This window comes from Oxyura jamaicensis, chromosome 25 (assembly GCF_011077185.1).
Source record: "Oxyura jamaicensis isolate SHBP4307 breed ruddy duck chromosome 25, BPBGC_Ojam_1.0, whole genome shotgun sequence".
In the NCBI taxonomy this organism is placed as follows: domain Eukaryota; kingdom Metazoa; phylum Chordata; class Aves; order Anseriformes; family Anatidae; genus Oxyura; species Oxyura jamaicensis.
The window spans coordinates 490,933-506,893 of NC_048917.1; the positions used below are offsets into that span (position 1 = coordinate 490,933).

The window sequence follows — 15,961 nt, forward strand, 5'->3', positions numbered from 1 at the left end:
TTATTTTATTTTATTTTATTTTATTTTATTTTATTTTATTTTATTTTTCTCAATTTTATTTTATCAAATGTTGTCCACAAAGAAATATAATTCTTCATTTTGCTTGTGTATTTAAACCAATTAAAGTGCCTTTTTGTCATCTGTCCTTCCTCTGAGGCCTCTTCTGTGGCTGCAGGGACAGTGCCTGTGTGCAGAGGTAGAAGGGAGAAGTGTTGTGGCCCAGCAGTCCAGCCCGGGAACACCAGCGCTGGGTCCATGCAGAGCTGCTCTCCTGCCACTGCCACCCTCTCCTGCTGAGCCCTGCTGGTGGTGTAAGGCCTGGCTGCTCCTGTAGCTTGGTGCCAGTGCTGCTGTGGGGCTGTGCTGGGACTGCAGGCAGGTACAGGCAGTGGGCACGGCAGTGGCACAGCTGGCTTCCACTGCAGCATTTCCCTGCTAAGAGGGGATCTCCTCTGGGCACCGCCTGAAGGCTGAGGCCTTCCTGCAAAGCTGCTGTCAAGAAGAAGCCCCAGGAAGAGGGGGCTCCATGCTTCTTTCCAGACGGACTCTGTGTAGTGAGAGCAGTTCCAGCATAGACTTTTAGGGATTTGGGTCTGCTTCAGAAGTTCCTTGTTGGTGGCCAGTGCCCATGCAGATGGCGAATTGACTCCAATTCCAAGGGCCTCAGTGCCTGGGCCTCTGTAGCACAAGATGGGGCTGATGGCAGGTTAATGTCTTTTGCCGATGGAAGCAGGAACTGCCAGGAGAGCCAAGGAGGTTGGCAGGGGCAGCTTGAGCCCGGCAGACATCAGTGAATGGAGCCCGCACAGTGTGAGCCTGTCCGAGGTGGACTGACCAGAGCTCAAGTTCTCAATCTGCTGTGAGCAGACAGAGGAGAGCTCTGCAGCCCCAGGGCATGCAGCAGCCCCAGGGCATGCAGCAGCCCCAGCAAAGGAGCCTGGCGAGTGATTTGACTGCAAGGTCCGTCCTGCCCTAGCACCTCACAGGACTGACACAGAACTGGCTCCTGTATGTCAGAGAGGCTGGGAGCCCAGGAGGTGTGCCATGGGCTTGAAGGATCACAAGCAGATCACTTCTACCTGACCGGGTCCTGGTCCAAGAAGGGGGTGTTCTGTAGGTGTGTTATTACATGGGCAGTGGTGCCTCAGAAACTCTAGTCCAGCACAAAGCTAATGGATGTTAAGTGGCCTGTGAGTGGACTTTTTTTCTGAAGCAGCTGACAGGTCACCCCTTGACTCCTGGCTGGGAGCAATGCCTTTAGGCTCATATTGGCTGGTCTCCATGACAGGACAGCAGATGCACCTGCTCTGCACACAGTGTGTGAGATCCTGTCATCCTAAGTAGCTGGTAGCCCCCATCGAGGAAGAGGTCTTGGATAGGGGTTGTCATGTCAGAAGTTTCAGCTTTTCCCTAATTCATCCTTCAGGGCTGCTTTCAGTTTTCTACAGAGGGGGCCACTGCCTCCCAGATGCCTGGGGGAACATAAAGCCTGCATGAGGGCCTGGAAAAACTTACCCTGTGTCCATAGGTCCATTCTAGAACCAAAACTTGTAGGTAGGAAGCACACTTTTGTGGTGTTGCAGAGTTGCTGGACACATTGTGAAGGGTGCTCCTACAGACCTTTGTGTCCATCTCCATGCTGGTTTAGGAGCTACTTCTATCTCAGGAACAGAGTAGCCAACAGAGGTGAGACAGCTACTCTGAGTTCATGAAAGCCATCAGAAAGCTGCCCCTAAGAAGATGAGTGATATGGGGAAGTCACGAGAAGTCTGGCCAGGAGAGACGTGAGATATGGGGGATGGAAGAGCAGCTTGGTCAGCTGAAGCTAATGATTTTGGAGAGGTAAGAATGTTCAGGTAATGTTGATCCCACCATAAAGCTTACTTAAAGCAGACGTGAGGCCCTTACCCTATTTTAACCAGCAACATTCATACCTAAATCTAAATGCCACTCAACACCCTGACAGGAATCCAGTGCTCTAATGTTTGACCACAATATCCCTTGAAGCCAAAATTAGTCCATAACCCCTTTCCATTACATTTACTCTCTTGCTCACCCTGATCCCTGCCTTTAACACTAGCATTAAAATGCTCTATTTAACCTTAGTCTTCTTGCATACCTAAACAAAACCCTAAGCCAAAGAGCTTGCCCATACTCTAACCACAGACCTGACACCCCAAGCAGAACACCAAACCCTCCCACTACACATTTGCTTAATCTCTAATCCAGAAAGGTTCACCGTAGTCCCTAATGCCATACATGAAAACTAACATCCAAACCCTGTGCATTAACCTCCTCACCTTCAACCTCTCTCCTAAACATTACCTTTAGGTTCTTGTTCCCTTGGAGCAAGATATGAACCGTGAGGTTGCTGTGCAGCCACATGGCATTCAGAGATGAATGTGAAGGGCCATGGATCTGATCAGCTTGTGGGCCACAAGGAGGAGATTGGTGGGAATGCTCTGATGAGCTCAGCTGTGACTCAGGATCTCCTGACCCAGCAGGAGGAATGTGACTGTGGAAGGGACTGTGAGGTCACTTCTGTCTCTGCAGTTGATAGGGCAGCAGCAGGAACATGTCACGGAAAGGGACTGTGAGGTCACTTCTGTCTGTAGGTGGCAAGTCACCCTTGACTTCTCCCTGGGATCTGTATTTTTCAGCTGACATCTGCCAGTGGCCCTGGTAGGCCAGCAGAAGGCACCTGGTTGGCATGCTGACTGTGGGATCCCCTCTGCCTCCATACCTAGGAGGACCCAGACAGAAAGAAGGCCCCAGTATGGGTTGTCCTGTCCCTTCTGCTTGAGTCCATGACTGGACAGCAGGAGGCACAAGGCTTGGCTGTGTCTAGCCAAGAAGTTGCAAGGCCAGCAGCAGTCCCATGGCTTGGAAGATGCTGGTGAGATGACTTGTGTCTGGTTGGCTGACAGGCCGCCAGGAGGCTGATGGTTTGGGATTCCTACTTTAGGATGGGTTTCCACCCTGATGGAGCTTTCTTTGGTAGTAGGAAAGAGCAGGAGAGAAAAAACTGCCACAAAGTGCACCTTGGAAGATTGGCACTGGCCATGAGGAGGAAGGAATGTCCCTCTAAGGGTAGTGCTGTGGTGCCAGAGGTCACCCAAAGAGTGTCTATGATCAGACCTAGGTTTTTGTTTCAAAAAAACAGCTGGTGAGGGGGGATGAGACATTGGTGAAGTGATGGAAATGCCAGGATGAGAGCAAGGTGGTGAACAGAGATGGATATCTGCAGAGTTCAAGGAAATAGGTCAAAGTGTGAGACAGCATAGGAAAGTCTGAAGAGAACAAAGAGATGGGTGCTGGCAAGAAGGGAAGGGTCTGACAACCCTAAGGTTTTTGTCCCCTTGGCTAGAGCTTATGAGGAGATGTAGTCATTGCAATGGGGCCTCTTTGCTTCCTTGCAAACCTGTGCAGAGGCTGGGAGGTGTCATACCAGTGTTCTTTGCATGGCATCACACTGCCCACCACATTCCTCAGACCCCAGGAAAAGCCCTGAGCTAGATGTGGGTGTGCAGGATCTCCCCTCCCACTGGCTGTGGTCAGTCCTTGATCCTTCTGCTTCACTAAAACCAGAGACTTTTCTCTGCACTTTTCTCTGACTTTTTCTCTACCTTTGTTTGTAATCATGGCCTTCAATTAGCTTCCCTAAAAAATCCCTGGGGAGTCCTTGTTACTTGGGCCCTCAGTGGGGCCCATTAATACTGCAAGTCACTTCAACTTTTCCTTCTGACTTTACCTTCTCAAGCACTTAAATAATTCACCTCTCATTACCTGAGCTTCATAAACTCAGAACCAAAATGCACCATGGAACTCATTAAACTGCAGAAACTCCTAAGGAGCCACCTCTCTCCCATAATTTCCTTCAAGTATTCAAGATTTGTACAGCTAATTGAAGAGCTTTCATGGTGTAGTTAAGGAGGAAGGTTTCAAAAAGCACCTAATAATAATATTTTCTCATTTTAAATGACTGTCCCCTCAGTGCTGGAGGGTGGGGGCAGCAGGCCTGGCCATCTGGCATGGTCTATTCTGCATCCCCCACTATCCGGTGAGCCGCCAGGTGGGTCCCGCTGCTGCTGTTCGTCTGGAAATGGTGTTGGGTGAGGTTTTTTAGGACGATGATTGACATGACAGGATTCCCAAAATGATAGAAACTACCGCTTTGCTTTTCCTTGTGCTGCTTTGCTTTGTTTTGCCTTGCTCTGCTTTGTCTTCCCTGGCCCTGGTTTGCTTTGCTTTTCCTGGCCCTTCTTTGCTTTGTTTCCCTTTGCTGTGTGTTGCTTTGGTTCGTTTTGCTTTGCTTGACTTTTCCTTGCTCTTCTCCGCTTTGCTTTTCCTGCACCTGCTTCCATTTGCTTTCCTTAGAACTGCTTTTTTTTTTTTTTTTTTTTTTTTTTTTTTTTTTGAGGTTTTTCCCTGTAGAGCTTTGAGGTTTTTCCCTGTAGAGCTTTGGTTTGCTTTGCCTCGCTTTGCACTGCTCTGCTCTGCTTTGCTGTGCTAGGCTTCTTTTGCGGACCGTCCCAGCGATTTTGCCCATTGATGCATTTACGCACACAGGAATGCTAGGTCACCTAATTTGGCCACCCCACAGCCCGCCAACCATCCCCTGGGAGCTGGCAGATAGGGGTGTGGGGGTCGGCCAGCCAGCCAAGTCTATTCCATGACCCCTGCCACCTGGCGAGCCGGCAGCTGAGCTCCACTGCTGTTTGCCTGCCGAGGGTGGGGGGATGAGGTTTGGAAAGCCGCTAAGTAATGACACGATTCCTAAAGCTACAGCGGAAGACAGGCAACAGAAGTAATAATCACACTAGCGTTTGTTTTGCAAAGCAGCTAAAGCAAAGCGTCCAGGCAGGCGTGTCCTGAGTGTCCCAGGTGTCGAGGCGCTGTCGGCCGAGCAAGAACCTCTGTCGGCGGAGCAAGTGGCATCCCGAGGCAGCCGGAGGCCATTGTGGCGCCGTCGCCTTGTGGAAGTGCGGCGGCGCCCCGGCTCGGGCGCTGCCCAGGGTGCAGCGGGCGGCCGAGAGGGAGGGAGAAGTGGGGAGGGGGCAGAGGTGGGCATCCAAGTGTGTAGGCGGCCGCTGTGAGATGGCGGCCACCATGTGTAGGCGCCCCTCCCAGCCTGGTTTAGCCGCCAGGTCTACCCGCGGTCAAGGTGATGTCTATCCGCGGCGGCCACGAGGCCGGAGGGCGGCCCGGCTGCCGCGTGTCCACGGCCACACGCCCAGTGGCAGGCACGCGTGCACAGACACGCGTGTGCCCGCACGCTTCCCTCCGGCGGCCCGCCAGGTCTATCTGCCGGCCTCTCGTGTGCAGGGCAATGGGTGAGGGGCGGCATTCATTGGAATCGTTGACGCTTAGAAAAGAAAAAACGAAAAAAAGACCTCCCATACCCTAAAAAAAAAAAAAACTAAAAATAAAAGTAAAAAATAAAAAATAAATAAAAACTCAGTAGCACCACCCACCCACCCACCCACCAGCAGTGGGAACACGGGTCCCGCTTGTGGGCGGGGAGCCGAGAAGTCTCCCTGGAAATCGGAGAGCAAGTCTACCCGATGAGGTCGCCCTCCGATAGACCGCCAGGTCTACCTGAGGGTCGGACACGGTGCAAGGGGCCCCAGGTCTACCTGAAGATCGGAGACCAGGTCTACCCTGCGAGGGCGTCGTAAGGGCCGCGAGGTGTACCTGCCGTTCACCGACCCGGTCCCAGGAGCCACCAGGTCTGCCAGTCGGAGAGCAGGTCTACCCGATGGAACTCGCCCTCGGACCGGCCGCCAGGTCTATCCGCCGTCGAAAGAGCGATACCGGGTCTAGCCAACGCTGAGGCTTCGGACGCGCCGCCAGGTGTTCCGGGCCTTAAGGAAACCAGGTCTACCCGCGGTCGAGAACGCTGCGCTGTTCAGCAGGGTTCGTGGTCGAGCCCGGCTGGGTCGCCAGGTGTACCCGCTAGGCCAGCAGAGCCCGCTCGTCCACCTCTTCCCCTCCCCGGAATGCCCGCCCGGCCCCAAAGGAGCCCGGGCCGAGCGAGCGGGCAGAGGGGACCCGCCGTCAAGGTGGTCTACCCGCCGCGGCCACGCGGCTGGAGGGCGTCCCGGCTGCCGAGTGTCCACCGCCACATGCCCAGTGGCAGGCACGCGTGCACAGACGCGTGTGCCCGCACGCTTCCCTCCAGCGGCCCGCCAGGTCTATCCGCCGGCCTCTCGTGTGCAGGGCAATGGGTGAGGGGCGGCATTCATTGGAATCGTTGACAAAAAAGAAAAAACGAAAAAAAGAACTCCCACCCCCCTCAAATAGAAAATAAGTAAATAATAATAATAATAATAATAAATAAAAACTCAGTAGCACCACCCACCCACCCACCCACCAGCAGTGGGAACACAGGGGTCCCGCTTGTGGGCGGGGAGCCGAGAGGTCGTCCAAAGCGGGGAGAGGAAGTGTCCGGCGCTGAGATTGCATCCGGCACGTGTAGCCGTGGTTGAGAGCCCAGGTGTAGCCGCGGTCGAGATGCGCCTCCCTCGGAGGAAGCGTCAGGTGTAGCAAGCGCTGTGAATCGTCGTACGCCCGCTGTGCGTTGAAGGCGCTTCGCTTGGGCGGGCCGGCAGGTGTAGCTGGCGTCCACCGCCTCGGTCCCAGGGGCGGCCAGGTCTCGCTGGAAATCGGACAGCAGGTGTACCCGATGAGCGCCCTCCGAAAGTCCGCCAGGTCTACCTGCCTTTCGGACAACCGGTAGTCCCAGGCCGCTGGGTCTACCTGTCGATCGGAGAGCAGGTCTACCCGATGGAAATGGCCCTCGTAAAGGCCGCCAGGATTACCCGCCTCTCGGTATGTAGGCCCATGGGGCCGTTAGGTCTCCCTGGAAATGGGAGGCCAGGTCTACCTGATGAGGTCGCCCTTCGCAGGACCGCCAGGTCTACCTGCCTTTCTGACAAGCAGTAGTCCCAGGGGCCGCCAGGTCTACCTGAAGATCGGAGAGCAGGTCTACCGGACGAGGGCGACCTCCCCTTGCCAGGTCTACCTGCTTCTCAGACATCAGGTCTACCTGCCGTCCGACTCCGTCCCAGTAGCCGCCAGGTCTACCTTCCGATCAGAGAGCAGGTCTACTCGCTGGAGGTCGCCCTCCGACCGGTTGCCAGGTCTACCCTCCGTCGAACGACTCCGCCGGGCCGCCAGGTCCACCCGGAGCAGCGCTGCCGGTTCTAGCCAAGGCTGAGGCCACGTGCGGGCCGCCAGGTGTTCCGGGCCCTAAGGACACCAGGTCTACCCGCGATCGAGAAGGCCGCGCCAAGGGCAGTCAGGGAGTGTGGCGCGAGCCCCGTCGTGTGGCCAGGTCTAAAGACACCAGGTCTTCCCGCGGGAAAGCACGCCACGCTGACTGGCAGGGACCGTCGTGCGAGCCCGTTCAGGCCGCCAGGTCTAGCCGCTCGGCCAGCAGAGCCCGCTCGGCCGCCGCGTCTCGTGCGAAACAGAGGTGTGGCGGGGTAAGGGTCGGCTCCGACCCGGCGGAGCCGGCAGGACAACCCGCGCCCGGGAAAAGCGGGAAAGGGGACGGGAGAGCGACCCCTCCCGCGCCGCATGGCGCGGCGAAGCGGGGCCACGAGCATCTTCCCGCGCCTCTTCCCCTCCCTGGAATGCCCGCCCGGCCCCAAAGGAGCCCGGGCCGAGCGAGCGGGCAGAGGGGACCCGCCGTCAAGGTGATGTGGTCTACCCGCCGCGGCCACGCAGCCGGAGGGCGTCCCGGCTGCCGAGTGTCCACCACTACATGCCCAGTGGCAGGCACGCGTGCACAGACGCGTGTGCCCGCACGCTTCCCTCCGGCGGCCCGCCAGGTCTATCCGCCGGCCTCTCGTGTGCAGGGCAATGGGTGAGAGGCAGCATTCATTGGAATCGTTGACGCTTAGAAAAGAAAAAACGAAAAAAAGAACTCCCACCCCCCTCAAATAGAAAATAAGTAAATAATAATAATAATAAAAAAAATAAAAACTCAGTAGCACCACCCACCCACCCACCCACCAGCAGTGGGAACACAGGGGTCCCGCTTGTGGGCGGGGAGCCAAGAGGTCGTCCAAAGCGGGGAGAGGAAGTGTCCGGCGCTGAGATTGCATCCGGCACGTGTAGCCGTGGTTGAGAGCCCAGGTGTAGCCGCGGTCGAGATGCGCCTCCCTTGGAGGAAGCATCAGGTGTAGCAACCGCTGTGAATCATGGTACAAGGCACGCTACGCTTTGAAGGCGCTTCGCTTGGGCGGACCGGCAGGTGTAGCTGCCGTCCACTGCCTCGCTCCCAGGGTCCGGCCTAGTCTCGCTGAGCGGGTTCCGCTGCAACGCCCAAGATCCTGTCAGTTGTCAGTGGATGGGGAACGCCCCGGCACACGGGGCCCCGGCAGGGGTGGTGGTCTGCTGTGGTGCCCGGGGGCCCGCTGAAGGTTGCCTGCTGATGTCCATCACAGCACCAAGGGGCCTGCCGAGGTTTGCCTGGTGTGGTCCCCACCGTGTTTTGGCAGCCACGGTCCTCCAGTTGTTGCCTGGTGGGATCCATGGTGGCACCAGTGGGGCTTGCCAGGCATGTTCTGCTGGGGTTCATGTGGAAGGGTCAGCCGCAGCACTCAGGGGACTGCCAGGCGTCACCAGGTTATGTTCTCAAGGGCCTGCTGGGCCTCACCGGTGGGGTTCCACTGAAGGCTGGTTGGGGGTCACTGGGTGGGGATCTGCCATGGCGCCCGGGGATTAGTGGGTGGGGGTCTGCTGCATCTCTCAGGGGCTCTCCTGAATTCACCGGTGGTGTTACACCCGGGTCCCAGCTCCGGTCTTCAGCGGGGGTCCGCTGCAGCCCTTCGAGGGTCTCCTGGTGTGGTCCACCGAGGCATCCAGGGGCCGGGGTTACCTGCAGAGGTTCGCCGTGGCACCCACAGGCTTGCCGGAGGTCACTGGATGGGGCCTGCCGGGGGCTCACTGGGGGTCACTGGGCGTGGTCCGTCGGCTTGCCTAGGGGCTTGCCAGGAGTTACTGCTGGGCGTCCACCAGGGATCTGCCAGGGGTCAACGGGTGCGGTTGGCCGCGGTGACTGGAGGTTGGCTGGCGTCACCAGTGGAAGTCCGCCACAGCGCCCTGGGGCCCTCTAGGAACTATTGCCGGTGTCCACCCTTGGTTGGCTGGGGCACACAGGGCACCGTTAACCGCGGCACCAGGGGTCCGCTGAGGGTCCCTGGCAGGGGCCACCAGGGGCCTGCCGGGGATCGTCAGGCAGGGTCCACCACAGGCCCTGGGCCTGCCATGCCAGGGGGCCCGTGGAGGGTCTCACTAGGGGTGACCACCATGCCCAGGGTCTCGCTGGGGGTGACAGCCAGAGGTACACCAGGGATCCACCAGGGTTCCACTGGGGATCCACCATGCAACCCGGTGGCCCACCTGATATTGCCACCAGGGTCCGCTGGGGGTCTGCCGGGTGTCGCTGGGCAGTTGGCCACATCACCCGGGGGCCTGCAGGGTATCCCCGGCGGGGGTTGGCCATGGCACCCGGGGGCCAGCCAGGGGTCACTGGTAAGGATTCTCTGCAGTGCCAGAGGGCCCGCTGTGGGTGACCGCCGGGGGTCTGCCGGTGATCCGTTGGGAATTGATGGGTGCAGTCCACCACGGAAACTGATGGCCTGCCTGGGATCAGCGTGGGGCTGCTGCCGTTCCCAAACTGCTGAGGGTTGGCCACATCACCTGGGGGGCCGCAGGGTGTTCTCAGCAGGAGTCAGCCACAGCCTCCAGGGGCCAGCCAGGGGTCGACAGTGAGGGTCCTCTGGCACCCGGAGGCCAGCCAGGGATTGCATGGCAGGGTCTGTGGTGGCGCCAGGGTTCCTTCCAGGAACCACCAGGCAGGTTCCTCCATGGGTCGCCTGGCGGGGTCAGCCAAGGCGCCTGGGGATTAGGGGGTGGGGGTCCACCGCTTCTCTCAGGGGCTCTCTCGGGTTCACTGGCAGTGTTCCGCTGTGGTCCCAGCTGGGATTGCTGGGGGGGTTCGCTGCTGCACCTGGGCGCCCGCCGGTTCACTGGGGGGAGTTCCACTGTGGTCCTGATGGGTTTCTGCTGCAGTGCCTGGGGGCCCGCCAAGGGTTGCCTGGTGTGGTCTGCTGAGGCACCCTGTATCCGGCCGGGGGTCACCAGCAGGGGTTCACCATGGTGCCCGCAGGCTCGCCGGGGGTTGCCAGATGGTGCCTGTCGGGGGCCTCCATGGGTCGATGGGCAGGGTCGGGCACAGCACCCGGGGGACCTACCTGTTCCCCGGAGGGTCGCTGTGGGGAGTCCATGATGGGCCTGTCAGGGGTCGCCGGGCAGGGTCCGCTGCAGCGCCAGGGGGGCCCGCCAGGGGTGATCGATGGGGGTCCACCAAGTCTGCATAGGGGCCTGCCAGGCATCACCAGCTGGGGTCCGCTGGGAGCCTGCCAGTGGTCACCAGCGGGGTCTGGTGTGGCGCCCGGGGCCCCTTCTCTGGCATAGATCCACTGCAGCACATGGGGGCCTGCCAGGGTCACTGGTAGGGGTCCGCCACGGTACCCGGGGCCCTACGGATGTTGACAAGCGGGGTCGGCCGCAGCACCCAGTGGACCTACATGGGTCGCTGGCGGCAGCCCACTGGGTGTCAATGGGTGAAGTTAGCCATGGCATCCAGGGGCCCGCCTAGGGGTCTCCCACAGGAGTCCGCTGCCTCGCCAAGGGTACCAGCAGCTTTTGCTTGGTGGGGTACACGGCAGTGGCAGGGTCCCACCTGGAGTCGCCAGCAGGGGTCTGCCTTGGCGCTCAGGGGCCAGTCAGGGATGGCTGTCAGGGGTCCGCTGCGGCGGCCGGGGTCTTGCCAGGGGTGACTGGTGGGGGTCTGCCGGGGATCCGTCAGGTGCAGTCAGCTGCAGAACCTGGTGGCCCACCTGTCAGGGGAGTGGGTCCGCTGCAGCGCCAGGGGGCCCACCATGGGTAGCCGTCAGGGACACACTATGGCACCTGGAGTCTTGCCGGGCGGAGACCACCAGGGGTCCACCGGGGATCCATCGGGGCTCGACCGGCGCAGTCCACCACGGTGCATGGAGACCCACAGGGTATCACCAGCGGGGGTTGACTGCGGCACCCAGGTGCCCGATGGCAGTTGCCTCTGGGGTTCCGCTGTGGCACCTGGGGGCCCATCGGGGGTGGACGGTGCGGATGCGCTATGGTGTCTGCGGACTCACCCAGTGGTCTCTGGTGGGAGTCCTCTGCCGCGCCTGGGGTCTCTCTGGGGGTGACCACTGGGGGTCTGCTGGGGATCCATCAGGGGTTGCCAGGTGCAGTCCACTGCAAAACCCTGGGATCAGCGTGTGTCCGCTGCGGCGCCCAAACCGCTGAGGGTCTGCAGCAGCACCCCAGGGCCTGTGGAGGGTCACCATCGGGGGTCCGCTCTGGTGTCCGGGATCACAGGTGTTTGCTGGGTGCGGTCCGCCGCAGCATCCGGGGGCCCGCCTGGGGGTCTCCAGCGGGAGTCCGCCGCCATGCCAGGGTTCCCGGTGGGTTTCACTTGGTATGGTATGCAGCAGCAGCAGGGGCCCACCTGGGGTTGCCAGCAGGGGTCCGCCTCGGTGCTCAGGGGCCAGCCAGGGATGGCCGTCGGGGATCTGCCATGGCACCCCCTGGCCCGCCAGGGATCTGCATGGGTCCACTGCGTCACCCAAACCGCCGAGGGCACCCGTGGGCTGGCCGGGGTCGCCAGCGGAAATCCGCCATGGCACCTGGGAGCCTGCCTGGGATTGGCATGGGTCTGGGGTAACACTCAAACTGCCGAGGGTCTGCAGCGGCACCAGGGAGCCTTTGGAGGGTCGCCATAGGGGGTCCGCTGGAAGCCTGCCAGCAGTCGCCAGCAGGGTCTAGCGCGGCACCCGGGGCTCCTTCTCTGGCATAGGTCCACTGCTGTGCACAGTGACCCGCCGGAGGTTGCTGGCTGGGGTCCACCGCTTTGCCTGAGGTCCCACAGGCAATCACCTGGCAAGGTCCACCAGTGTGCCTGGGGCCCCACCCTCTCTCATGCAGGTGTCCACTGCTGCACCTGAGGGACAACCCGGGGGTTGCTGGTGAGGTTCCAAGGCAGTGCTTGCGTGCCTGATGGAGATTGTGTGGGTCCACAGCAGCTCCCAAACCGCTGAGGGTCCACAACAGTGCCAGGGGGCCTGTGGAGGGTCGCCGTTGGGGGTCTGCTATGGCATCTAGGGGCCCTCCAGGGGTTGCTAGGAGGGGTCCGTGGTGGGCCCACTGGGGGTGGCCAGCCGGGGTCTGCCACAGAAACTGGGGTCCCACAGGTGTTCCTCTGGTGAGATCCACTGGTGTGCCTGGGGACCTGCCCAGGGGTCTCTGGTAGGGGTCCGCCACTGCGCCCAAGGGTTCGCCGGGGGTGGCCTGGTGGGGCTCACTGCAGCACCCAGACACCTGCCTGGAATCGCTGGTGGAAGTCCACTGCGGAACCCGGTGGCCGGCCAGGGAAAGGTGTGGGTCCGCTGTGGCGCCTAAACCGCCAAGGGTCCGCCACGGCACCAGGGGGCCTATGGAGGGTCACCGGCGGGGGTCTGCCGTGGAACCTGGTGGCTTGCATACTCTGTGGCACCGAGAGTCCACCACGGTGCCAGGGGTCTAGCTGGGGGTAGCCGTCGGGGATCCGCTACAGTGCCTGGGGTCTCACCAGGGGGTACCCGCCGAGGGTACACCAGGGATCCGTCAGGTGCTGACGGGCATGGTCCGCCACAGTGCGCAGGGACCCACAGGGTATCTCCAGTGCAGGTCAACCACGAAACCTGGGGGCCCGACGGCAGTTGCCTCCGGGGTTCTGCTACGGCACCCAGGGACTGGCTGGTGGGTGCTGGCGAGGTTCCACCACAGCATCCAGGGGCCCACCAGAGGTGGACAGCAGGGGTCCGCTACGGCATCCAGGGGCCTGCCCGGTGGTCTCTGGTGGGAGTCCTCTGCCATGCCTGGGGTCTCGCCAGGGGTGGGGATTTCCGCTGGGGATTTGCCAGGGATCCGTACAGGGGTTGCTGGGTGCAGTCCGCCATGGAACTCAGTGGAACACCTGGGATCAGCGTGCATCCACTGTGGCACCCAAACCGCTGAGGGTCCGCAGCGGGTCCAAGGGGCCTGTGGAGGGTCGCCATCGGGGGTCCACTACAGCATCCGGGAGCCCGCCAGAGGTACCCAGCAAGTGTCCACAACAGGCTTGCCAGGCAGGGTCCACGGCGACGCAAGGGGGCCTAGTCGGGGAGTCTGCCGGGAGTCGCTAGGTGGGTTCCACAAGGCGGTGTCCACAATGGCCTGCCGGGTGTCACCAGCAGCGGTGCGCTGGGGCCTGCCAGGGGTCACTGGGTGGGGATCTGCCACAGCGCCTGGGGAATAGTGGGCGGGGTTCCACCGTGTCTCTTGGGGGCTCTCCGGGGTTAACTGGCAGCGTTCTGCCTGGGTCTCAGCTGGGGTCGCTTGGTGTGGTCCGCCGCAGCGCCCAGGGAATTGCTGGTGGGGAACTGTTGAGGTTCCTTGGGGGATGACAGGGGGTTGCTGGTGGGGCCCACTGGGGTCCCACCAGGGGCCGACGGGTTGGGTCAGCCACGGCACCCAGGGGACCTACCTGGGTCACCAGTGGCAGCCTTCCCAGTGTTACTGGGTGTGGTCCACTGGGGGTCTCTCATTGCAGTCTGCCACGGTGTTGCGGGACCCGCCCAGGGGTCTCCAGCGGGAGTCTGCCACCATGCCAGGGGGCCCAGCAAGTTTCACTAGGTAGGGTACGCCACGGCAGCGGGGGCCTGCCTGGGGTCGCTAGCGGGTGTCTGCCTCGGCACTAAGGGACCAGTGGGGGACGGCCGGTGGGGGTCCGCTGGGGCATCCGGAGGCCTGCCAGGGATTGGCATGGGACCGCTGCGGTGCCCAAACTGCCAAGAGTCCACCGCGGTGCCAAGGGGCCTGTGGAGGGTCGCAGGCATGGGTCCACCGTGATGCCTGGGGGCTCGCCGGACGTTACCACCGGGGGTCCGCCGGGGATCCGCCAGGGGTTGACGGGTGTGGTCAGCCACAGCATCTGGTAGCCAGCCAGGGTCACTGGCAGAAATCCACCACAGCACCAGGGGGCCGGCCACGGATCACCACCAAGGTCCACTGGGGGATACAGCCCAACATCTGCCGTGGCGCCAGGGGTCTGCCAAGGGTCACTGGCAGGGGTCCACTGGGGGTCATAGGTGGAGGTCTGCCACAGTGCACGGGATCTCGTCGGGGATCACTGGTTGGGGATCTGCCACGGCACCCAGCCATTAGTGGGCGGGGGTCCACTGTGTCTCTTGGGAGCTCTTCGAGGTTAACCGGTGGCATTCCACCCAGGTACCAGCTGGGGTCATTTGGTGTGGTCCACCTTGGCGCCATGGAAATTGCTGGCAGGGAACTGCTGAGGCATCCGGGGGCTGACAGGGGGTCACCAGCGGGGCCCGCAGGGGGCCTGCCGGGGGTTGACAGGTGGGGTCAGCCGTGGAGCCCAGAGCCTACCTGGGTCGCCGGTGGTGACCTGCCCAGCGTCACTGGGTGAAGTCTGCTGCGGCATCCAGGGGAATAGCAGGCGGGGTTCCACCATATCTCCTGCAGGAATCCGCCGCCATGCCAGGGGTCCCTGCGGCTTTCACTTGGTGGGGTATGCCACAGTGGCGGGGTCCTGCCTGGGGTCGCCAGCAAGTGTCCGCAGTGGGCCCGCAGGGTTTTGCAGGGCATTGTCCGCAGTGGCACCGGGGGGAACCTGTCAGGGGGGGCCGCCTGGCATCACCACTGGGGATCTGCTGGGGCCTGCCAGGGGTCGCTGGGTGGGGATCTGCCACAGCGCCTGGGGAATAGTGGGCGGGGTTCCGCTGTGTCTCTTGGGGGCTCTCTGGGGTTAACTGGCAGCATTCTGCCAGGGTCCTGGCTGGGGCCAACTGGTGTGGTCCACCGCAGTGTCCAGGGAATTGCCGGCGGAGAACTGCTGAGGTGTCTGGGGGCTGACAGGGGGTTGCCGGCAGGGCCCGCAGGGGGCTCACCAGGGGTCAACAGGCAGGGTTGGCCATAGCGTCCGGGGGCCACCTGGAGGTCTCCAGCAGGAGTCCGCTGCCTTGCCAGGAGTCCCAGCGGGTTTCACTTGGAGGGGTACACCGCAGCAGCAGTGGCCCACCTGGGGTCACCAGCAGGGGTCTGCTCCTGCACTCAGGGGCCAGCTGGGGATGGCTGGTGGGAGTCCTCTGCAGCGCCCCGTGGCCTGCCAGGGATCCGTGTGGGTCCGCTGCATCACCCAAACCGCCGATGGTCCACAACAGTGCCAAGGGGCGTGTGGAGGGTCGCTGTTGGGGCCCAGAGTCTCGCCGGGGGGTGACCGGCAGGGGTCCACCGGGGATCCATCGGGGGTTGATGGTCATAGTCCACTGCAAAACCCAGTGGCCTGCCTGGGATTGGCATGGGTCTGCTGCGGTGCCAAGGGGCGTGTGGAGGGTTGCTGTCAGGGGTCTGCTATGGCATCCAAGGGCCCGCCATGTGTCACCATCGGGGATCTGCTACAGGGCCCGTGGTCTCACCAGGGGGTGACTGCCAGGGGTATGCCAGGGATCTGACAGGTGTTCACCACTGGGGATCCACTGCGGCACCTGGGGGCCGGCCAGCAGATGCCGGCGGGGGGTCCGCCACAGCACTCAGAGGCCTGTGGAGGGTCACCAGCGGGAGTCCACTGACACGCCTGGGGTCGCTGGCTGGTGTCCACCGTGGGGCCAGGGGGGTCCTCTGCTGTGTTCCACCAAAAGCTTGCCCCAGAAACACACACCACCACCCTTGTTGCGTAAACCAACCCTTACAAACACAAACCCGTTGAAATACATACCAGGTCCCTTGAGCTGCTCTCGAGACCTGTTCCCAAGATCTGGTCTCCAGACATGGTTCCAAGACCTGGGACTGTCCTGGTTTCAGT

The 15,961-nt window shown here is 61.4% G+C and overlaps 1 protein-coding gene across 1 annotated transcript in view; it reads right to left on the bottom strand.

Annotated features, from left to right (window-relative positions):
* Positions 1-13,164: 13,164 nt before the first annotated feature.
* Positions 13,165-15,961, bottom strand: part of IGSF9 (immunoglobulin superfamily member 9) — a 13,046-nt gene continuing 10,249 nt past the window's right edge. Inside the window, 3 exon segments of the mRNA XM_035346439.1 lie at positions 13,165-13,529; positions 13,622-13,688; positions 14,012-14,233. Of these exon segments, the coding sequence (XP_035202330.1) occupies positions 13,165-13,529; positions 13,622-13,688; positions 14,012-14,233 (654 nt within the window).